At 46.8% G+C, this 23,489-nt stretch overlaps 1 protein-coding gene across 2 annotated transcripts in view; it reads right to left on the bottom strand.

Moving 5' to 3' along the window:
• NOS1 (nitric oxide synthase 1) overlaps positions 1-23,489 on the bottom strand; it is a 195,319-nt gene that overhangs the window by 55,754 nt on the left and 116,076 nt on the right. For both annotated transcript variants that reach the window (XM_027566713.1, XM_027566712.1), the window contains exons 4-7: positions 5,211-5,339; positions 3,169-3,314; positions 1,704-1,866; positions 360-451 (exon numbers count right to left, since the gene is read on the bottom strand). In XM_027566713.1, coding sequence (XP_027422514.1) covers positions 360-451; positions 1,704-1,866; positions 3,169-3,314; positions 5,211-5,339 — 530 coding nt within the window. The remainder of the gene's footprint in view (positions 1-359; positions 452-1,703; positions 1,867-3,168; positions 3,315-5,210; positions 5,340-23,489) is intronic.

Here is a 23,489-nt window from a genome sequence, read left to right on the forward strand (position 1 = left end):
CCTCGGAGGCGGCTCCAGGCAACAGAGGAGGTGCTGGTGAAAGCGGGTCACCACCAGCAAGGGGGTTTTCTTCTTCCTGGGAATCTGAAACATCTCATCCTGCTTCCTCTAGAGGTTGATATTAAACTGTGGGATGAACATGATTGTGGTTGCTATCCTGCAAACCACAGGGGTGTCTGTGTCTCTCGGGAGAGAAGGCAGGTGGAGGTCAGAATGAGGAGGCCAGGCCACCTCTCCCCACGTGGCGCTGGCCCTGAGGAAAGAGGGGGAGCAATTCCATGGCAGGGGAGCCAGCTCCAGACTCAAGGGTCAACACCATGGGGACGTCAGATTCCCTTTCCCCAAGCTGGTTGGCTCACCTGAGGTTCCCTTTGTTGGTGGCATACTTGATGTGGTTACAGATGTAGTTGAACATCCCATGAGCAGTGGTACAGTCTCGGGCATCAAACACCTGTAAGGGGTACAATGTGGGAACGATTGCCTCCTCTTTCCCTGTTCAGCCCTGCCCAGCGCAGCCCTCCCATTGGAGAAGAGCCCAGAGCCCACCCTAGCTGCTGCCCCATAGGGGTAGTGAGCATTTCATTACTGAGCCCCCGCCCTGTGTTTATCTTTTTATATTCTAATAACCATGGCTAATCAAACCAGGAAGAAATCCCCTAAAAGTAGGCATGGGGTGTAAGTGACCATGGGAAAGGAATGCTGAGCAGAGGAGTGACTCGTAATGGGCTGCCTGTATCTCCCGTGAGGTTGCATGGGATTAGGGACTTTGTCACCTTGCCAACAAAGGTCCGTACAGTCAAAGCTATGGTTTTTCCAGTAGTCACGTATGGGTGTGAGAACCGGACCATAAAGAAGGCTGAGGGCTGAAGAATCGGTGCTTTGAAATTGTGGTGCTCAAGGGACTCTTAAGAGTCCCTTGGACAGCAAGGAGATCAAACCAGTCAATCCTAAAAGAAATTAACCCTGGACATTCATTGGAAGGACTGATGCTGAAGCTGAAGCTCCAGTACTTTGGCCACCTATTGAGAACAGATGACTCATTGGAAAAGACTGTGATGCTGGGAAAGATTGAGGGCAAGAGGAAAAGGGGGCAGCAGAGGATAAGATGGTTGGATGGCATCATCAACTCAATGGACATGAGTCTGAGCAAACTCCGGGAGATAATGAAAGATAGGTGAGCTTGGCATGCTGCAGTCCATGGGGTTGCAAAGAATCATACAAGACTTAGTGACTGAACAACAGCAATAGGGACTTAAAAATAAAACGAACACAAATCAGACAAACTCCCCCTGAGACTGATAACTAATCTATTTCCAATTTACAACTATTCTCCAAGGGAAAAAAAATCATACCAGGAGATGCAGAATCTAATGCTTTCAGGGAGTAAGCAAATAACGTAAATAAGGAAAGAGAGTAGGTGTAAGACAAAAGGGAGGAATGGGGTCTGTGGTAAACTGGAGAGTATAAGCCCTACCTAGAGATGTCAAATTCAGTTTTTAAAAAAGATTGCTTTGGCTGAATAAAACAAGACTACAAGCCAGATGTGGTCATGATCTGAGAATCTGGGACCCCGTGATGACCATCTGATAGCTCACCATGGCTACCAAGGGCCCTCGGTAGAAGCTGACCCCTTTTAAAGCTCATTTCCCCCACACCGGTGCCCACCAAGGGGCTCTTCACAGTATCTGAGCCTGACTGCCCACCTGCAGCTTGGACCACTGGATCCTGCCAACACAGCGGGAGGCATTCCGCCAGGCGTGCTTGGCCCCGTAGATGAGCTCTGTGTCCTTGAGCTGGTAGGTGCTGGTGGTTTCGATTTCTTTGTTCACCTCTTCCAGCCTCTCCATGTGGGCTTTGGAGCCGAACCTGAGGGAAGAGGGAAGGGACACAGGAGCATTACTTTCTCTCCTCAGTTAGAGGCTGGTAGAAGGAGTGAGCTATTACAGGAGGCCAGCAGCCACGGAGAGTCTGAACTGATATCCGGACATGATAGTTTGTGCATAAAGCAGAGGCCGGCAAATTCAAGTGCCTTCAAAGGCCCAAACATGGGACTAAACTGGCTGGGCGGGGACTGTGGCCAACAGGCCAGCCCGAGACTAGGCCCCAGAGGGCAGCCTCGACTCTGTTCCAGACTGCTGTTGTCTGATCGGGGGTGGTACTGCCAGGTCTTCTTTCAAGAGAAACTGGGCATCTGATTTTTAAAGGGAACTCTTCTCATTTCTAAACAAAAATTTAAATTCGTTTTTAAATAAATTCACTTTGAGAAAGTTAAAAAAAATTCTTATGGAAAGTTGCAGGCTACACAAAAGGTGTAGAAAATAATATAATGAACATCTGTGTCCCAAGCCTGGGAAATCATTAATAAACAAGAAAATATTTTATAATTCCTTGGGGACTACTCCTTACCATAGCTCACTTTCTTTCCAGAAGTGGTTGCTATTTTGAATGTGGCATTTAGCAGTCTCATGCTTTTGTCTAGATTTTTGCCATTTGAGCATTTGGTTGACCAAAAAGTTTGCTCAGGTTTTCTGATGTTATGGGAAAATGAATAAACTTTCTGGCCAGCCCAATATATATCCCCCTAAATCATGTATAGTGTTATTTTTTATGAATGGTGCTGTCCTAAATGTATCTTCTATAATAGATACACTGTATCTATTGAGTAGAATGCATCTATCTTTTCTTCCCTTTGCTCAAAGTTATTTGTGAGCTTCATCTCCATGATCACACAGAGCTTTAATGTGCTCGTTTTCATAGCTGTATAATATTCCTTTACAGAAACTGCCACAGTTCACTTACACATTCTAACAATGGAGTTGAGGTCATTTCCAACTGGTTGCTTAATTTCATTTTCCCCCCATAATAACTATGCTTCAGTGAACATTCGTATGCTGACCTTCTTGTGAACAAGTGTGAGAGTTTCTTTAGGGAATATATCCAGGTGTGAAAACTGCTTGAAGAGTTTCAAATTTAAGAGACACTCTTCAGGCTAAACAAAAACATTTCTAGGGGCCAGATCTGGCCCTTGTGCATGATCAGGCCCAATTTTCAAACTCTGTGCATGGCGGGCAGAGGTGCTCTGCTCAGGCTTGGTTCAACTGTCTGCAGAGCTGGACCTGAAGTCTCAGTACCCAGTACTGGGGCTCCCCAGTGTAGACATGAACTTGCCTTTTAATTGATGAGTAGTACTGATCAATGAACTCTTTGGCAAGAGGAAAGAGCTGTTCTTTTGTGCGGACGTCTTCAGGCTTTCGTATTTGCTGAGAAGGGAGCATGATGGACCCCATACAGATGTGCTCAGTGCATCCCGTTCCCTGGAAGGAAAAGAGGTTTGGGCTGTCACTTAGTTCCACCCAAGTGTGGCATGTGTAGGGCTGTGGCCTTGGCTCTGACATTCGTGGTACAGTTTCCCTGGCCTTTAATTCCCAAAGTGAATTTCTCACATACCAGCTTCCAGTCACTGTTGTACCTGGTGATTAGCCCAGGTGAGGAAAAGATAACCAGCATTTTAGTGTGTGTGTTAGTCACTGAGTCATGTCCAGCTCTTTGCGACCACAGGCGCCTCTGTCCACTGGATTCTCCACAGGCAAGAATACTGGAGTGGGTTGCCATTTCTTCTCCAGGGTATCTTCCTGACCCAGGTATCGAACCCAGGTCTCCTGCATTTCAGACAGACTCTTTCCCATCTGAGTCACATCTGAGTTAGGGGAAGCCCTAACCAGCATTTTAAGGTTCTGTAATTATTTGCTCTACTCAGTGAGGTGGGGTGAGGAGAGGGGTTTTATGACTGTCATTCTCTGGGAATCAGAACCATTGATGCTGAATCTCCCAATATTAAAAAAAATTTTTTTTTTGGCTGCACCATGAGGCATGTAAGATCTTAGTTACCAACCAGGGATCGAACCCATGTCCCTTACATTGGAAGCATAGAGTCATAACCACTGGGCCATCAGTGGAGACCCCTCCCAACTATTTTTTGATCTCATGTTGATCAGGAAGGACTAGTAGAGTGATTACAATAGCTCTTTTGAGCAGATCCACGGGATGTTGATTGCAGAAAATCGCCCCAATTCTTTCCCTCCATCTATTCACGCCCTTTACTATGTGACTTTACAGCAACTCTCATCAAGAGGTGAAGCCTCCTCCCTCTCCTTTTGAATCTGAGCTGGTTTGGACCAACAGAAAATGGCAGAGGTGACACTGTGCCCATTCTGATTCTAGGCCTCAAGATATCTTATATGTTTCTGCTCATTCTCTCCAGTGCATGGAGGAGACCAAGCTACCTTACTGGAGGCTGAGAGGCCCCATGGCACAGAGCTGATTTATCCCAGCCAAGGCCCTCCTAGCTCAGCCTGCCCAGAGCAGACCCCTCAGATAACTGAAGAAGCATGAGATCTGCAGAAGCATGAGAACCAGCCTGCCAATCTGTAGGTCCTGGAAAATAATAGTAGTAGTTGCTTTAGGTCACTAATTTTGGGGTGGTTTATTATACTGTGATAGCTAACTGATACAACATTCCTCCAAGCGTTATTTGCTCAGTCACGCCCGACTCTTTGCAACCGCATGGACTGCAGCCCACCAGGCTCCTCTCCTCTGTCCATGGGATTTTTCCAGGCAAGAATACTAGAATGGGTTGCCATTTCCTTCTCCAGGAGATCTTTCCGACCCAGGGATAGAACCCGGGTCTCCTGCACTGGAGGTAGATTCTTTACCGACTGAGCTATGAGGGAAGCCCGCTTTCTACAATATAAAGAAATTGACTGACTGATTGACTTTAAAGTATATAAAAATTTAGAGGACAGATTGATAACTAAGAAGGGTTTGTTCAAAACCCCATCAGTGGTTGGATTGTGAGATGTAAAAAGAATGTACTTAGGAGCAGCAATCCCCTTTTGGGTACAGGGGACAGAAATAAATAGTATTCGCACAGCTAAGTATCTACCAGTGGTTCTCAAATGGGGGTGGATTTCCCCCCCAGTATCTACCAGTGGTTCTCAAATGGGGGTGGATTTCCCACTCAGGGGACATCTAACAATATCTGGAGACATATTTGGTTGTCACAACTGGCATCTGGGGGGCCCAGGTCAGGGGTGATGCTCAACATTCCACAATGCACAGGATGGTCCCCACAACGAGAATTATTCCGTCCCATGTGTGGATACTGCTGGGGCTGAGAAAAGCCTGGTCTCCCCCCGTGCTGGGATACTCACCAACGTGCTCTTGAGGTGGAGGGTGTCAGAGAGAACCACGTCGGTCTCCCAGTTCTTGACCTTGAGGAAGCGAGGGCACTTGGAGGGGCTGCCATTCTTTGTGGGAGACTGTTTTCCCGAGGCAGGGGGCTGGAGGAGAGAATGAAGATGGCATATTAGGCACAGGAAGATTGTCTCCACTGGGGTGGGAAGAGGTGGTATTCTCCCTGGAATCTGCCCCTAGTCACTACCTGTCTGTGACTCTCTAGGGTGGACACGTGCGAGGTGACTGGGACCTGGTCCCTCTACCTATACAGAAGGAGGTGCCGTGGAAGAACGTCTCAGGGGAAAGGGGTCAGGAGCTCAGAAGCTGGTCTCTCTGGCCTCTAGCACAGGGTCTGGCACGTAGCTGGGACTCAGTGAATATTTGTTGAATGAATAAGTGACTGAAAGAACACTGTCAGTCTCTCCAAATGGTAACAGCCCTCAGGGCTGAGGAATCAAACCTGAGGTTGGGTCAAGTTACTTGGATTTTTGGGCCATCCTGCCTTAGTCCAAACTCACCATTTTGGGCAAATACTGGGGAAACAAGAAGTTTAAGTGAGAAAGGTTTGAAGCATAGTGTGCTCAGCCATGTCTGACTCTTTGTGACCCCTTGGTTTGTCCCACCAGGCTCCTCTGTCCATGGGATTCTCCAGGCCAAAATACTAGAGTGTGTAGCTGTTCCCTTCTCCAGGGGATCTTCCTGACCCAGGGACTGAACTCTGGTCTCCTGCATTGGCAGGTGAATTCTTTACCACCGTGCCACCTGGGAAGCCCTTGAAGTATAGGATACCTTCCTCCAATTTCAGGTTTCTGTTTTTTCAAAAAGGCCAAGCATGTCCCTGCCTCAGGGCCTTTGCACATACTGTCCTTTCCATCTTGAACATCTTCAGCCCCCCCATTTGTCTTCACCTCCATAAGCAAATTTCCCAGTAGGTGAGAGGGGAGCGGCCTGGCTGGCAAATGTTGCCCATCCATTTTAAGCCTCACTGATAAGGATCACCTTCTGTTCTTGGGTATTTCTGAGTGGTTGTCTACCAGCCCAGAGAGATGTGTGTTCATGCATCAGAAAAGCATCAGCAGCTCTAAGGGAGGGGCGTCAGGTATACCCTGATGCAACAGCTGAGCAAGGGAGGGGAGAGGATGAGACAGTGTTGAGTGACACTCATGCCAAAGAGTAGCATAGTGGGCAGTGACCTAGAGCCAGGATATTCACACATTCAAATTGTATTTCTTGAGCATCTACTATGTGCTAGGCACTGCTAGGTGTTGGGGACACTGAGGTGAACAAGGCAGTCAGGATCCTTGTTCTTCTGGAGCACTGTGTTTGGAGAAGTGGAGATAAATAATAAGTAAACTAATACGTGGATGATATAATTTCAGGAGGTGATAAGAATACAATATAGAGAGAAGTAATGGTGAAAAGTGGAGGGGGGTGGGAAAGGCACATGCAAAGGCCCTGAGGCACGGATGAGCTTGTAAGTTTAAAGGACCAGCAAGGAGGCCAGTGTGGCTGGGGTGTTTGAGTGTGAATGAATACAAAGGAGATGAAGTCAGAAAGGAGGCAGGATCCACTTCTCATAAGCATGGAGGTGCTCAGGCTAGTGAGAGAGCTATGAATTAGGACTGAATTGGGTTAAGTCTGGGACCGAAATCAGAGAGAACCCTGAAGGACAACTACTGAAAACTAACATCCACTGAACACTTGCTATGTGCCAAGCAACCACCTTATCATCCCCATTTTACAGATGAGGAGACTGAGGCACAGAGAAATTAACTAAGTTGAACAAGATCGCAGAACTAATAAACTGGAGCCAGGAGTCAAATCCTGGCAGTCTGGCTTTCAAACCACGCCCTCCACTGTTTGACCACTCTGCCTCTTGGCCATCATGTACAATTCATTCACTCACTCACTCACTCATTCACCCAGCACAGGTTTACTGAGTATCTCCTATGTTCCAGGCAAGTCAGTAAGGGCAAGGGCTACAGTAACAAACACAACAGACATGATCTGTGCCCTCATGGAGTTTATGTAGCCCAGTGGAGATGATGATTGAATGAACTCTTACCACTGAATGAAATGAGTATCAGAACATGGGATGTTGGCAGTGTGCAGGGGACTGTGAAAGCGCACAGAAGGGGCATCTGACCAGGGTCACTTGACTTCTAAGTCAAGACCTGTTAATCAGGTAAAGAAGAGGGAGCAGAGTCTTGCTGGTAGAGAAGTGAGAGGCACAGCCACCTTTCTGCCAGTGCAGCGCTATGCTAAAGCATCCGTGCCACCACGTTGGAGTTTGGGGAATGGGAGGCAAGTGACAGCATGCCACCATTAAAGACTACCAGACAGTGCAGGGAGCGAGGGCAAAGCACGAAAGGAAGGTGCTATGACTCATGATCTTCCAGACCCGCTTGTCCCCAGTGGCTCTCATCTCAGCGCTGGGTACCAACATCCACCCACCACCCGTGCATGCCACAGGAAGGAGCTGTCCTGAACATCATCTTCTTTATCTCCCACACCCAGACCTTCCCTGACTCCCATCCGTTTAGCCTTCTAAATGGCTCCAGAATCCTCATTCTCTCCATCTACTGTGTCACACTCTATCCAAGCTTCCACCATCTTTCACTTGGGTGATTGCAACAGCCTCCTAAATGTTAGCCACTCCTCATCATTGTTGGTGTCATTATTCTACTGCTAGTACAACCTGCAGTCCTGTTACAACTGTGCATGCGTGCTAAGTCACTTCAGTCGTGTCCAACTCTTTGCAACTCCCATGGGCTGTAGCCCACAAGACTCCTCTGTCCATGGGGATTCTCCAGGCCAGAATACTGGAGTGGGTTACCCTGCCCTCCTCCAGGGCATCTTTCTGACCCAGGGATTGAACCCACATCTCTTAACGTCTCCTGCATTGGCAGGTGGGTTCTTTACCTCTAACGCCACCTGGGAAGCCCTGTTATGACCGCTGCTGCTGCTATTGCTGCTAAGTAGCTTCAGTCATGTCCAACTCTGTGCAACCCCATAGACGGCAGCCCACCAGGCTCCCCCGTCCCTGGGATTCTCCAGGCAAGAACACTGGAGTGTTGCCATTATGACGACTGCTGCTTTAAGTGTTACTACTGCACTATCACCCTGGGAGCAGGAGAAGGATTTGAACAAATTCTTCCCTCCATTCCCTATCTGCCCTTCTACCCTGCTAAACTCTTAAGTTCTTTTACTTATGTCCCCACATGAAGCCATGTACAGACGACTCTACTTTCTTTGAAGGCCTGTCTAGACATCCTGAACTTCTTTATTTAAGATTCTATTCCCACTCCCATCTCTCCCAGCAGATGTCCAGGTGATGGAGGTTGCCTCTAGGTGGGCCTTTGTGGTGACAAATTCCTCTGATCATGCCAGAAATCTGCATGCTTAGGAAAATAAAATCCTCCCTTGTCCATATGGGAGGCATCCTAGCCATCCTCCCTAAATACTGGGCATCACTTAGCCAGTAAAGAAACCCTCTCTTGACACCCCAGAGTTTGAGGAGCAGCTGCAATCCCAGAGTGGGGATAACAGACGTGGTGTTGGCATTTGGGGTCAGGCCCAGGGTCTGTGGAGGTGACAGATGGGCAGAAGGCAGTGGTGGGGGGAGCCTGACAAGGTGGGAGGAAGCTGGAAGTCTTCACAGGCAGGGTGGATGGAGCGAGATACAGGCGATCAAAGAGGCTATCTGTTGAGGGTCCAGATGTGCGAGGGGTGGCCACAACTAATTGGGGGCCCAGGCATGAGTCGTGCCACCCTCCGCCCTGGGCTGTGTGAAGGGCACACTTGAAACCAGGCATTAGGAGGCCTCTGGCAGGGCTGTTGTACTTGGGTTTTGATGTTTTAATTAGCCAGCAGTAATATTAGATGACTCAGGAGGGGACAAATGGGGAGATTAATATAGCAGTCGGGGGCCTGGCGTGGGGGATGCAAATGACTTTTCTGAGTGGGGACTGAAGTGCTTGGTCTAAAAACTCAGGATAGTGGCACTTGTGGGTTGTTAGGCTGGCGACAGGGCACGAGCAGGCTTGGGAACGCAGTGCGTTCTTCCCTGGATTTGTGTTCAGGGTAGACAATGGAAGTTTTTCAGGTGGCGGGAGACACTGACTCGACTTCAGTGGGTTCAACAGGAGGACTCCTCGGTGCCTGCTCCTAAATTGGCAAAGCAGGCTCTGAGCTCCTGGGCATTTCAAAGGCTTTGTCAACACCTATTCACTCTGTGAGTCTTTAGAGAGGTCCTGAGGAAACGGAAGAAAATGATGTTGCAGCCCAAGAGGAGACAGCAGGTGAGGTGTTGTCAGCCTTGGGCTCTGAGCCAGGAATTCAGCTTGTAGGATCCCTGGCAACTTGATTTCCACACCCCCTCCATGCCTCCCTTCCTTCTTTCTTTCAGCAAATACACACTGAGTACCTACCGTGTGCTATGGACTTGTGTTCTGGTTCTACTGTGATCCCCGCTCTCTTGACAGCAGCATCTTACAGCTGCATGCTCTGAAGCAGGGGTTTGCAGATGGTGGCCCATGGGCCACATCTGGTCTACCCTCTCTTTTGGTATAGCCCATGGGCTAAGAATGGTTTTCCCAGTTTAAACTTGTTGAATAAAACAGTCAGAAGAAGGATAATGCTCCACGACATGTGAAAGTTATATGATGCTTGAATTTCAGTGTCTGTAAATAAAGTTTTATTGGCACCCAGCTACCCTCATTTGTTTCCATATTGTCTATGGCTGCTTTTGAGATACAATGGCAGAGTGGAGATAGTTGAGATGGAGATTCAGATGGAATGGCCCACAAAGTCACATATATTTCCTATTGCCTCCTATCCAGGAAAACTTTGCAGACTCCTGATCAAAAGGATTGAATTCCAGTGGCTGAAAGTGAATCTATCTTACTTAGGTCTCCATTAACTTAAACATCAGTTATCTGTTTTATACATGTGAAAGTGAAAATGTTACTCAGTGGTGTCTGACTCTTTGAGACTCCCTGGACAGAGGAGCCTGGCAGGCTACAGTCCATGGGATTTTCCAGGCAAGAATACTGGAGTGGGCTGCCATTCCCTTCTCCAAGGAGTCTTTCTGACTCAAGGATCAAACCTGCATCTCTTATGTCTCCTGTATTGGCAGGCGGGTTCTTTACCAGTGGTGTATATATGTCGATCCCAATCTCCCAATTCTTCCCACTCCTTTTCCCCCTTGGTATCCACACATTTGTTCTCTACATCTGTGTCTCTATTTCTGCTTTGCAAATAAGATCATCTCTAAAATTTTCTAGATTCCACATATATGTGTTAATATACGATATTTGTTTTTTCCTTTCTGACTTACTTCACTTTGTATGACAGTCTTTAGCTAGGTCCATTCACATCTCTACAAACAACCCAATTCCATTCCTTTTTATGGCTGAGTAATATTCCATTGTGTGTGTGTGTGTGTGTGTGTGTACACACATCATACCTTCTTTATACATATATCTTTATAGATGTTTGTATACAGATACCACTTTTTGCGACACATCATTCACTTTGCTCTACCTCCAGTGCCAAGCTGGAGAAGGCCATGGCACCCCACTCCAGTACTCTTGCCTGGAAAATCCCATGGATGGAGGAGCCTGGTACGCTGCAGTCCATGGGGTCGCTAAGAATCAGACACGACTAAGAAACTTCACTTTCACTTTTCACTTTTATGCATTGGAGAAGGAAATGGCACCCCACTCCAGTGTTCTTGCCTGGAGAATCCCAGCGATGGGGGAGCCTGGTGGGCTGCTGTCTATGGGGTCGCACAGAGTCAGACATGACTGAAGCGACTTAGCAGCAGCAGCAGTGCCAAGCACACACTTCCTGTTCAACAAACATTTGAGGTCTGCTATGGACTGAACTGTAGACCTCAAAGTTCTGTCGGAGAAGGCAATGGCACCCCACTCCAGTACTCTTGCCTTGAAAATCCCATGGATGGAGGAGCCTGGTAGGCTGCAGTCCATGGGGTCGCTAAGAGTCGGGCACGACTGAGCGACTTCACTTTCACTTTTCACTTTCATGCATTGGAGATGGAAATGGCAACCCACTCCAGTGTTCTTGCCTGGAGAATCCCAGGGACGGGGGAGCCTGTGGGCTGCCGTCTATGGGGTCACACAGAGTCGGACATGACTGAAGGGACTTAGCAGCAGCAGTAGCAGCATGGACTGAACTGTATCCTCTCAAATTCATATGTTGAAGCTCTAACTCCCATTGTGACATATTTGGAGATAGGGCTTTTAGAAGGTAATTAAGGTTAAATGAGGTCACAAGGGTGGGCCCCTAATCTGATAGGATTAGTGGTCTTATATGAATGGGAAGAGACATCTATTTCTCTGCATGCACAGGCTGTTTAAGGACACAGTGAAGGTGGCTGTCTACAAGCCAGGAAGAGAGCCCTCACCAAATGTGACCACACCCCTGACTTTGGATCTCTACCCTCCATAACTGTGACAAATAATTTTCTATTGTTTAAGCTGCTGGGTCTGTGGTATATATAATGGCCGCCTGAGCTATTTAACATAAGATCTAAATGTATTTTTAAATTGTGGAGTCCCTTAAATGCTAAGCTGAAAGCTTTGGCCTTGAATGAGTAGACAGTGAGAACCCCTGAAGCTGCCTGGTGAAGAGGGTGGCCTTATCAAAGCCATTTTAGGACATACATGAGTGCAAGGACTGTAGGAGGGAGAGGGTGAAGGCTGAGAGACCCAAGAGGGGGTTGCTGCACCAGTGCAGGTGAGAGGCCAGGAGAGTGGAAAATACAGCAGTGGTAGCAGATGACAGGAAGGGAGGAGATGGGAGTTGGGGTGTCAGGAGCAGGACAAGAGCTCTGTGGCTTGAGAGGATGGGAGAGAAAAGAACAAGTCAACATTGACGCCGAGGCTTCCCATCTGGGTAAGTGGGAGGATGTGAGGCTTTTAGCAGAAGTTGGGAAGTAAGGAGCTGAGGTGAGGGAAATGTGGAGGATTTTAAGGCTGGAAGACAGACACTAGACATCAGAATCTTGGTGGTCTAAAAAGAGAGGGCAGGCACCCTGTCCTCCTTCAGTTGTGGGCAGAAGGTTCACAATGAGATCGGGACAAGAGCTTGACAGAAGGGAGGGAGGGAGGTACCTGTGTACCACAGAGCATCTTAGGATGTCCCTCCAACTCATACGTTGATGGCCCAACCCCCAGGATCTCCAACTGTGACCTTATTTGGAGTCTTTAAAGAGGCAATTAAGTTAAAATAAGGTCGTTAAAGTGGCCCTAATCCAATATGACTTGTGTCCTTACAAAAAGGGGGAAATTAGGAGACAGACGTGTACACAGGGAGAACACCACATGAACATGAAGACCGTCATCTACGAGCCAAGGAGAGGAGCCTGGAGCAGAACCTTTGCTCACAGCCCTCGGGAGGAACAAGCCCTGTAGCCACTTTGATCTCAGACTTTTGTGTTTCCAGACTCAGACAATAAATTCTGATTGTTGAAGCCACACAGTTTACGGTGCTTCCTCTAGAAAACAGCTCAAGGAGATGAATCCAGGAGCTGAGGCCCAAAGCTGTTCAAAGCGAGCCCGTTCCTATTTCTTTCACTGTTGGTACCAGCGCCAGCTCCTCCCTCTGAGGCCTGCAGCTCTTGCCCTGCTTGGCTTGCTCTAAAATGAGGGCAGCACGTTGGGGCTGAGCCAGGCAGCGGGCCATCCACACCAGGGGCCAGATGCCACACACCATGCCACAGCCCCTTCGCTGTAGCCCCAGGCAGTGCTGCTCCAATCTGTGGGTACCACCTTTTAGAGCAGTGAGTGTAACTATTAGGAGCTGTGGCAGCTCAGGTTCTAGAGCCATGGGCCTGCAAATCAGCAGGTACGCACCCATCCATGCAATTAAAAAATTGCTACTTATAAAACTTAACCAACAGTGTTAAGTACCCTGGAGTATAATTTCCTTGTAGTGTATTCAAAGCATGATTTCTAAAGTGATTCATTCTTTATAATAACTCCACAGAAGCTTGAAATCGCTTATTCTTCACCCCTCCACTCTCTTTCCCCCCTATTCAATGGTCCATGTTCTCTATGGAGGATGGTTACAGAAGGGAGTGCTTGGGAGTCAGACTCATCATGGTTTGGGGTTCACAGACAAGAGCCTCTGGAGATGAGGATTTTGTTTTGGCCATCCTGTGGCATGCAGGATCTTAGTTCCTCAACCAGGGATTGAACTCATGCCCCCAGCAGTAGAAGCACTGGGTCTTAACCACTGGACCCAAAGGGTCTTTAAGTTAGATTGTTGATGCTTTCTCCAAATGAAGTGATGCTTACAGTCATGATGATCTCACAAGATAATTAGATTATTAGACAACTTTAAACCTGACTCCATTACCAGATCAGAATGTACATGTGCATTATGAATTAATTTTGAGAAATCCTGCGATTATCTTGGGGCCCATCCCTCTTATATTGCATTGTACTGTGTGTGTTTATTAAAAGCATTAAACTGATAAATGTAAATACTTAAAATGTATAGCAGAAATAGAGACAGAGATGTAGAGAACAAACTTATGGGTACCATGGGGGAGGGGGGAGTGGGATAAATTAGGGGATTGGGATTGATGTATATACACTATTATGTAGAAAACATATAATTAATGAGAACCTACTGTATAAACCCTACTCAATGCTCTGTGGCGACCTAAATGGGAAGGAAATTTTAAAAAGAGGGGATATATGTATACACAGAGCTGATTCACTTTGCTGTACAGCAGAAAGTAACACAACATTGTAAGGCAACTATACTCCAAAAAAAATTTTTTTAATTAAAAAAAAAATGCACAACAAGCTTTGTGATTATGTTTTGGACTTTTTACCTTGTAAAACATCCTGGGACCCTTAGAAAATAGAAGTGGGTTGTGGCTCTGTGGGCCTCTGAGAATCTCCGTGTGAAGGGAGTTTTGACAACTGATATCCATTTGTAAAGAGAGGAAGGAAAAAATGACTTTGATCGAGGGAAAGAATCTGAATATGGTTTGAAGCAATAAATGAGCATACAGAGTGCTATCACTGATTCCCAAACCAGAATGTCACTGTCCTTCTCGGACAACATTCAAACAGCCTGCGTTGAATATGCATGCTCAGTCACTCAGTCACTCAGTCGTGTCCAACTCTGCGACCCCATGGACCGTAGCCCACCAGACTCCTCTGTCCATGGCATTTCCCAGGCAAGAACACTGGCGTGGGTTGCCATTCCTTCTCCAGGGGACCTTTCAGACCCAGGGATGGAACCTGGGTCTCCTGCATCTCCTGCATTGGCAGGCGGATTCTTTACCACTGTGCCATCTGGGAAGCCCCTGCATTGACTATGCTCACTGTTAAACAGCAAAATATGTGGCAATTCCAGCAGGGCTGAACCCAAACACCTGTCAATTCAGGCCCCACTTCCTGGTTCCACCCTGCCTCTGACGGGAACAGGTGGAAGGACATGGGAGGCTGGTCCCCTGACTAAGTGACCTGTAAAGACCCAGGAGGTCACTAGGCAGGTGATGGTCCAGGTGGAGGGATGTGAAACATCAGCAAGAATGGGATTCTGTGCCAGTGGGAACTGAGGGACTCTGTTCAATATAAATTCCTGGAAAGCATCCCTTTGTGCCTGTTTGAGGGTGTTCCAGGAACCCTCAAACAGGTGGAGGAAGGGGTGGAACATCCTTTTTGGAAAATCTGACCTGAGTGTCTCACTTCAGCCATGAGCCAGATCAAGGCCAAGGATACCTGGCCAGATACAGTTGGGGGCAGAAAAGGGCTTAATCAAGGCTTCTAGTAAGGACTGGGACACTTGCTCACAGAGAGAAATGAAGTTCAAAATAGAGGAGGTCTCTCAAGTACTTAGAGACAGGCTTAGCACAAGGGGCTGTGAGCAGGCGCCCCCAAGGAGTCAACATAAATGCGGCCGATGGAATGTGCTGGAGCCAGGCAGGGGGCACTCAGCATGGAATGTCTGTGCATGATTCTACAGAACCCCAAATATCACGGTATGCCGACTACCACGTATGTGTCTGTGTCTGGAGCTTGTTTCTGGACACTGAGACAAATACGTAAGTCTCAGTTCTGAACTAATGTCTAGGTTCTGAACTCGAGGGCTGTGATTTCAATTTCATTTTGAGCGACATTTATTAAATGCCTGTTGTGTGCCTCCTCTAGGCTAGGCCACTGCGTACCCACTGCTTCGTGGATTCCTCATGATAACCCATTTTTCAGATGAGGAAATGGAGGCTCTGAGATGTAAAGTGCTGCTGCTGCTGCTGCTAAGTCGCTTCAGTCGTGTCTGACTCTGTGCGACCCCTGAGATAGCGGCCAACCAGGCTCCCCTGTCCCTGGGATTCTCCAGGCAAGAACACTGGAGTGGGTTGCCATTGCCTTCTCCAATGCATGAAAGTGAAAAGTGAAAGTGAAGTCGCTCAGTCGTGTCCGACTCTTAGCGACCCCATGGACTGCAGCCTACCAGGCTCTTCCGTCCAGGGATTTTCCAGGCAAGAGTACTGGAGTGGGGTGCCATTGCCTTCTCCGGATGTAAAGTGACTGTCCCTAAATTAATAACTGACAGGCTAAAGAGCTGGGCATGGACTCCAGGCCCTCAAAGTTCCCATTTTTTTCCCCATTCCAGGTCTTTATTGCTTCCCCCGCTCTGCATATTCCTTGAGTCTGGCCCCAGAAGATAAAGACCGAATGCTACATTGATCTGAATGATTGACAAGGATGACAATGTTGCCATAAAGGCAAAGAGGTGTGCCTTTGCCACCAAGACTCCGCAGGTGGTCACCTTCCCTTTCGGGGCCATAAGGGTGTCACCTTCAGCCTCACATGAGCAATATGACCATCAGCAACACTCCTTTACCTAAATACACAGTATGATGCCTAGATCAGCAATATGATAATTAGCCAAACAACAATAACAGTAATGAACTTTTTTTGGAGCACTTATTCTGTGCAAGGCCTTGTAGAGTTGAGAGTGGGCTGTAGGGCTCTATGGCCTGGGTTCAAGTCCCATCTTGCCCACTTACTAGTCAAATGACATTCCTCAAGCTATTAAACTCTCTGGGCCTCAGTTTATTCATCTGTAAAATGGGAGCAGTAACAGTACTCCTTGGAAGGAAAGTTATGACCAACCTAGATAGCATATTGAAAAGCAGAGACATTACTTTGCCAACAAAGGTCCGTCTAGTCAAGGCTATGGTTTTTCCAGTGGTCATGTATGGATGTAAGAGTTGGACTGTGAAGAAAGCTGAGAGCCGAAGAATTGATGCTTTTGAACTGTGGTGTTGGAGAAGACTCTTGAGAGTCCCTTAGACTGCAAGGAGATCCAACCAGTCCATTCTGAAGGAGATCAGCCCTGGGATTTATTTGGAAGGAATGATGCTAAAGCTGAAACTCCAGTACTTTGGCCACCTCATATGAAGAGTTGACTCATTGGAAAAGAGTCTGATGCTAGGAGGGATTGGGGGAAGGAGGAGAAGGGGACGACAGAGGATGAGTTGGTTGGATGGCATCACCGACTTGATGGACGTGAGTCTGAGTGAACCCCAGGAGATGGTGATGGACAGGGAGGCCTGGAGTGCTGCAATTCATGGGGTCACAAAGAGTCGGACGCGACTGAACTGAACTGAACTGAAGAGTACCCTCATTGGGTTGGGTTGGAGATTAAATGAGATTGCGGATCTAAACTGCTTGGCACAATGTCTGCCATCGCTCAACACATATTATTTCTTATCGTGAACAGCAGATGCAATCATTTCATATGGTATCTTATTTCTTCTTCCTCACAACTCCACGAGCTTATTATCCACTATAAGCTTCAGTGTGGATGCCAATCAGCTGTTTGACCAAGGTCATCGGGAGGAGGAGACCAAACCTGGGTTGACCCCTGAGCTGAGATCGTGACCCCAGTGCTGTGGGTGAGTCCAGGGAATAGAGCGGCCGCACCCCCACAAGGTGGTGGTGTTGTCAGCATTATTGTTATTTTTATCCTGACATCATTAGCGTGCAGTGAGTCAGGGCTGACTTAGAAAGCTTCCCTGAAGCATGCTGGGTTGTCGCTGAGCAGCAGAGGGTTGGGCTTGTTTGCTTTCATCCAGGCATAGCTTGGAGGGGTCTGGATGCCTGCTTTCGGTCTTTAGCAAAGCCAGCAGTACTGGCCACTAGGGGTGCTTGCTCCTGAAGAGAGGGGCCCTGGACACCTCTGACCCTCTGAAGATTGGGAGCCCATAAGCACTCCCCTTTATGCCTTATAATTTGGAGTTCTGCAGAGAGGCTAGTGGGGGAGGCCGACACTTCCTTGGAAGGAGGGAAAAGCTTCTCAACAGATTTTGACATTTTGAAAGGCAACAAGCCCTATGTCCCCAGGGGTGAGGAAATGCCAGGTTGCTGATGAGGTGGTGGGGATGGGGTGGGCAGGGAGATTTCAAAATGAAAATCATCTCTCTGACTATCTGGCTGCCTTTGTCAGCAAGAGGCTGGAGAGAGGGCCAATGGGCTAAGTAAGAGAGAAGAACCCAAATGGAAATGCCACTTCCCCCAGACCCAAGACCTCTCACACTCACTAACGGTTGGACGGATACTTAATTTGTATCTGAAAATAGACATTCTACCGCCAAGTACGACACAGTTCCACTCCTACCCCTTAGGAAAGCAAATCAGGCAGGCAAGAGAAATAGGTGCTTAATAAAAAAGGAAGCAAAGAAGGGCTTGAGTCAAATCCTAAGGTTTTGTGGGAAGAATGAACAAATAGCACTTTCTTACTAATCTAGGGGAACGTTTCCACTTAGGAGGGTTGTTATGTACAGGGCTTTGAGAATGGTGTCAAAACTCAAAGTGGCTCAGGTGGAATTAGCACCAAAGACAACCTCAGCAATCAAATAACAATCCTTAGTAAGAAAAAGAAACAGAGTTTGTCAGCCCTCGCGGATTCTTTTAAAACTATAATGCCTTCCCCAACTTTCTTCTAGGCAAACTCCTATATGATCTTCAAAACCTAGATCAAAATGTCACCTCTTCTGGTAAATCTTTTCTATACCTGCCGAGGTATCTATGGCCCCACAGTGTCTTGTGCCCCTCTCTAGTTTAGGATTAATTGCACTGTCCATGTGTGTGTGTCGCCTCACTGCATCCGTGAAGGTCTTGAGGGCAGGGAGGGCAAAGTTTGCTCGCTTATGCTTCTACCCCAGAGTTGCGCATGCGGCAGTATTGAATGACTATCTGTGTGATGGGTGAACGGATTCATTCCATCCACCAGTGCAGGCCAGATACAACTCGTCAGGGGATGCTAAAGATAAGCATCACCAAGTCATTCATACGCTATGTTCCAGTGACCAGGGATTTGAGTCTCACCAGCTCTACCCACTGCTGACCCAAGCTATCAAGAGAAATGACCACCAGGTATAGATAAGCATCCCAGATTTCTGAGGCTAACTTAAGAGAAGATGCTTCTACAGCAGAATTTCTGTTGAATTTGGACAAACGAGAGTATCAAGGAGAATGGGGCAGACCATAATATTCCTTCAGGGACCTAATAGTTGTCTGAGTCAGGAAGTGCTTTCTCGTGTCTAGCCTGCATCTCTCCCACTTCACCTGGCCTCTGTTGCCTTTTGCCAAGTCTTTGCAGGGAAAAAGCAGACCAGCTGTTCTTCCACCAGCTCCTATTGGCAGGTAGTAGCTGGGCCTCTCTCTGTGTTATTAACAATGCTCCCCCCTCCCTGGATGTCTAAAAAAGCAGCAAATGTGGGTTACAACTGGACAGAAGGGAGCTGATTCCAGGCGCTGCAGGTAAAGTGGCTTTGAGCAGATAGAGAAGAGGCTGAACACAGGAGCTGGTCTTTCAGGCCAGAAAGAAAATCATTGGGGTTTCTACTAATTTGCTTCGCCTGGGAAATGTTTCTGAGCCCTGTGGCTGTGGAGGTGTCTAGCAGGAGGTAGCCGAGCTGTTTGCTTAGCTCTGGGACTTCAATATAACTGAGCACTTGGGTCTCTGCTTCCTTTTAGCTCTATTTCTGAGAGGCATTTGGAAAATTGAGTCTCAGACAGCAGAGCCTGGATAATCTCACAGGCCAGTGATTTTGAAGCTTCTTTTGGGTCACAGACTAACAGCAAGGACTTGATAACATTCAAGGAGTAAGTCCAAGCACTGCTGGTCTGTATGTCACAATTCCAGGAGCTCCCATGTCTAAAACCGTTTGGCTGTCTTAACCTCAGAAGACTATCTTTCCCCCCTTTCTCCAGCACCCTTTCTCCTCCACAGAAATGGAGTTTCCATTTTAGAGGCAGCCTTAAGGCAGGTTCTCAGCACCTCCCCCTAATTGCTGTGGACTGAATGTTTATGACCCTCCTTCACCAAATTTATCTCTTGAAACCTAACCTTTATGTGATGGTATGTGGAAGTGGGGCCTTTGGGAGATGATGGAATGATGAGGGTGGAGTGCTCATGAATGGGATTAGTGCCCTTATAAAAGAGATCCTTTTCTCTTCTGCCATGTGAGGGCACAGTCATAAGAAAGTGGTCTACGAACCAGGAAGCAGGTCTGCACCGAATGTAGAATCTACCAGTGCCAGCCTCCAGAACAGTGACAAATATATTTCTGTTGTTTATAAGCCACCCAGTCTGTGGGATTCTGTTATAGCAGCCCAGACAGGCTAAGACACTGATCATTTCATCACGATGCCCCACAAAGGTCCCTGGGCCTATTAAACCTCCTGTCCTGTCCTCAGTATTGAGCCCTACTACTCAGGCTTGAAGTTCAAGGTTATGTTTTTTAACTGGTCACTGTCTGACCAAGGTGAAAGGAAATAGTCATCAGACTGCAATGGCTCAGATTTCAGCAGGACATAAAGGGTCTTTCTAGTGGGGTCAAGGCCTCCTTTGCTTCTTCCCTACACCCCAGAGCTCAGGAATTACTGCAGGCCAGTGATTACAAACTCTGATACCTAGAGTAGGTAGGTAAGGCAAATCAGTAAAGCCAGCTGGGTAATCTTGAGACAGAACACTTGGTTGCATATCAAACACATAAGGATATTCTTCATTCTTACAAAACATGAAATCTTTCTCATCTTCCCTGAAATGTGTGAATCTCTCGGTCCATATCTACCTACCACTTAACCTAACCATTATAAGAAAACCAACAGTGCTAATGTTATGATAAATGACAATGAACAGTTGGTGGTAAAGAGAAGGGCACGCTAGGGAGTGGTGGGGATTGTGGCAAATTGGAGAGCCCATGCCCTATATAGTGGGAGCAGTGGTTAGTCAGTCTGGGCAGACAATTTCCCCATAAGAATATAGGCTCAATGTGGTCAGATTGTCCAGATTTGTAAGAGAAGTTGCAAATATGAGAGTCACATAAAAAACTGAAACACTGGCAATAAATTCAGTTATAAATATAAGTTGTCTATAGGACAATATAGTGCAAACCTAACAAATCATGTCTACAGCCCAGATCTCGCCTGAGTCTGCCTCTCTCTGCCCTTCTCTGTCTTGGGAGGGTTTGCATTATGGCAACACCCTTTACTTTCAATTGAGAAAATATGAAGAAAACTCAAGCTCTATTTGTTCACTTAATCATTGATGGATAACAATAGTCCTCACACTCACAATATGGCCTGGATTTTTGAGGACAGCATAATAGAGAACTAAAATTGTGCCTTGTCCACCAAACATTCCCAGGTGTCACTGTAGGAGTCAGAGTGCTTGGCCACTGGCATCATGGGTCTGACCTACTATGGGATCCCTGATGTCCTTCTTTTCCTGGCCAACCACTGGCAGCTAAGGAAAGCAAGTTCCACTGATGCTCTGGAATGTCCCATCCTCCCCCACGAAGCTACATACAGAGGCTATGAGTCACTGCTTACATGGGTTGGTGGTGAAAAGTGCTGTCCAAAGACTAAGCACTGAAAGAAAGAGCTTGGCAACCTGGCCTGTGCCATCCAAGGCTTGAGGTGGGTGGAGGGAAGGAAGAAGATGGCCATTCCAATAGTACTCTGCTGCAGTGCAGGGGAGGGGTGGGAAATTCACATGCTTCACCAGGGAAGCCATGGGCAGGTGAGAAACAGGCTCTGCTAATCTCTAGCCAGATCTAGACACTCTCAGGAAACCATATTGACTTTGCTGCTAAAACTCTCCTCAGCAAATTGGCAAAGTCTGGTAACACTCCAAGCTTGGAAGGCTGTGGTGAAATAGTTATTCTCCTACTTAGCAGATAGGAATGGTGCAACCTCTGTGGTGAGCAATCTGGCCATTTCTGCCCAAGTCATAACTGTATATGACCTTTGACTCAACAAGTGCTTCTAGGAATTTATTCTTTTGATGAGCCCACCCATCTGCCAATGAGGTATTTGCACAAGGTCATTCATTATAGTGATGTCATGGCAAAATATTGGTGAGGGGCCACATGTTCATTTTGGAGGCCTGGTTCAATAAATAAATAAAAGGGAATATTATGAAGCCATGAAAAAAGAACCAGGACTCTTCAACTACAAATTAGGACTAGTCTCCAAGATACATTGAAAGAACAAGATACAAAACAATACAGGCATATGATGGAGATATTGTGGGTTCATTTCTGGACCAATAGTAATCCAGCAAATATCACAATAAAGTGAGTCACATGAGCTTTTTGGCTTCCCAGTGAATATAAAAGTTACATGCATTTTTATACTGTACTATGCATGTGTGCATCTTAAGTCGCTTCAGGAGTATCTGACTCTCTGTGACCCTATGGACTGTAACCCACCAGGCTCCTCTGTCCGTGAGATTCTCCAGGCAAGGATACTGGACTAGGTTGCCATGACCTCCTCCAGGGGATCTTCCCAACCCAGGGATCAAACCTGCATCTCTTACATCTCCTGCATTGGCAGGCGGGTTCTAGCCCACTCTGCACTTCCTATACTGTAGTCTATATGCTGTACAATAACCTTGTGTCTAAAAATGCATATACTTTAGCTTAAAAATAAAGCAATCAAAACCACAATGAGGTACCATCTCACGCCAGTCAGAATGGCTGCTATCAAAAAGTCTACTAAAAATAAATGCTGGAGATGGTGTGGAGAAAAAGGAACCCTCTTACACTGTTGGTGGGAATGCAAACTAGTACAGCCACTATGGAGAACAGCGTGGAATTCCTTAAAAAACTGGAAATAGAACTGCCATATGACCCAGCAATCCCAGTGCTGGGCATACACACTGAGGAAACCAGAATTGAAAGAGACATGTGTACCCCAATGTTCATCGCAGCACTGTTTACAAAAACCAGGATATGGAAGCAACCTAGATGTCCATCGGCAGACAAATGGATAAGAAAGCTGTGGTACATATACACAATGCAATATCATTCAGCTATTAAAAAGAATGCATTTGAATTAGTTCTAATGAGGTGGATGAAACTGGAGCCTATTATACAGAGCAAAGTAAGTCAGAAAGAAAAACACCAATACAGCATACTAACACATATATATGGAATTAGAAAGATGGTAACGATAACTCTGTATGCAAGACAGCAAAAGAGATACAGATGTATAGAACAGACTGTTGGACTCTGTGGGAGAAGGTGAGGGTGGGATGATTTGAGAGACTAGCATTGAAACATGTATATTATCATATATGAAATAGATCACCAGTCCAGGTTCGATGCATGAGGCAGGGTGCTCAGGACTGGTGCACTTGGATGACCCTGAGGGATGGGATGGGGAGGGAGGTGGGAGGGAGGGTCAGGATGGGGAACACATGTACACCCATGGCTGATTCATGTGAATGTATGGCAAAAAACACCACGATATTGTAAAGTAATTAGCCTCCAATTAAAATTTTAAAAATGCAATTGGAAAAATGGCACCAATAGACTTGCTCAATGCAGGGTTGCCACAAACCTTCAATTCACACACACACACACACAAATAATACATGTAATAAGATGAAGTGCAATAGCATGAGGCTTGCCTGTATGTATGATGTGTTCTCATTTGTGTAAAAACATATGAAAATAATATGTGTGTATTTATTTGTCTACGCATAAAACATTGCTAAAAGGACCACAAAAATGATGAATAATGAATACTGCTTGCCTCTGGGGAGTGAAGCCGTGTGGCTGGGATGAGGGAAGAGAGAAGAAGCTTTTACCATCTATCTATTTTACCTTTTAAATTCAGAATCATGTGAATATCTTTCTTGGTAGAAACAATGAAAATTTGAAAACTGGCAAGCTAGCAAACAAAACTCACGGA

Source organism: Bos indicus x Bos taurus, chromosome 17, assembly GCF_003369695.1.
Source record: "Bos indicus x Bos taurus breed Angus x Brahman F1 hybrid chromosome 17, Bos_hybrid_MaternalHap_v2.0, whole genome shotgun sequence".
NCBI classification, from domain to species: domain Eukaryota; kingdom Metazoa; phylum Chordata; class Mammalia; order Artiodactyla; family Bovidae; genus Bos; species Bos indicus x Bos taurus.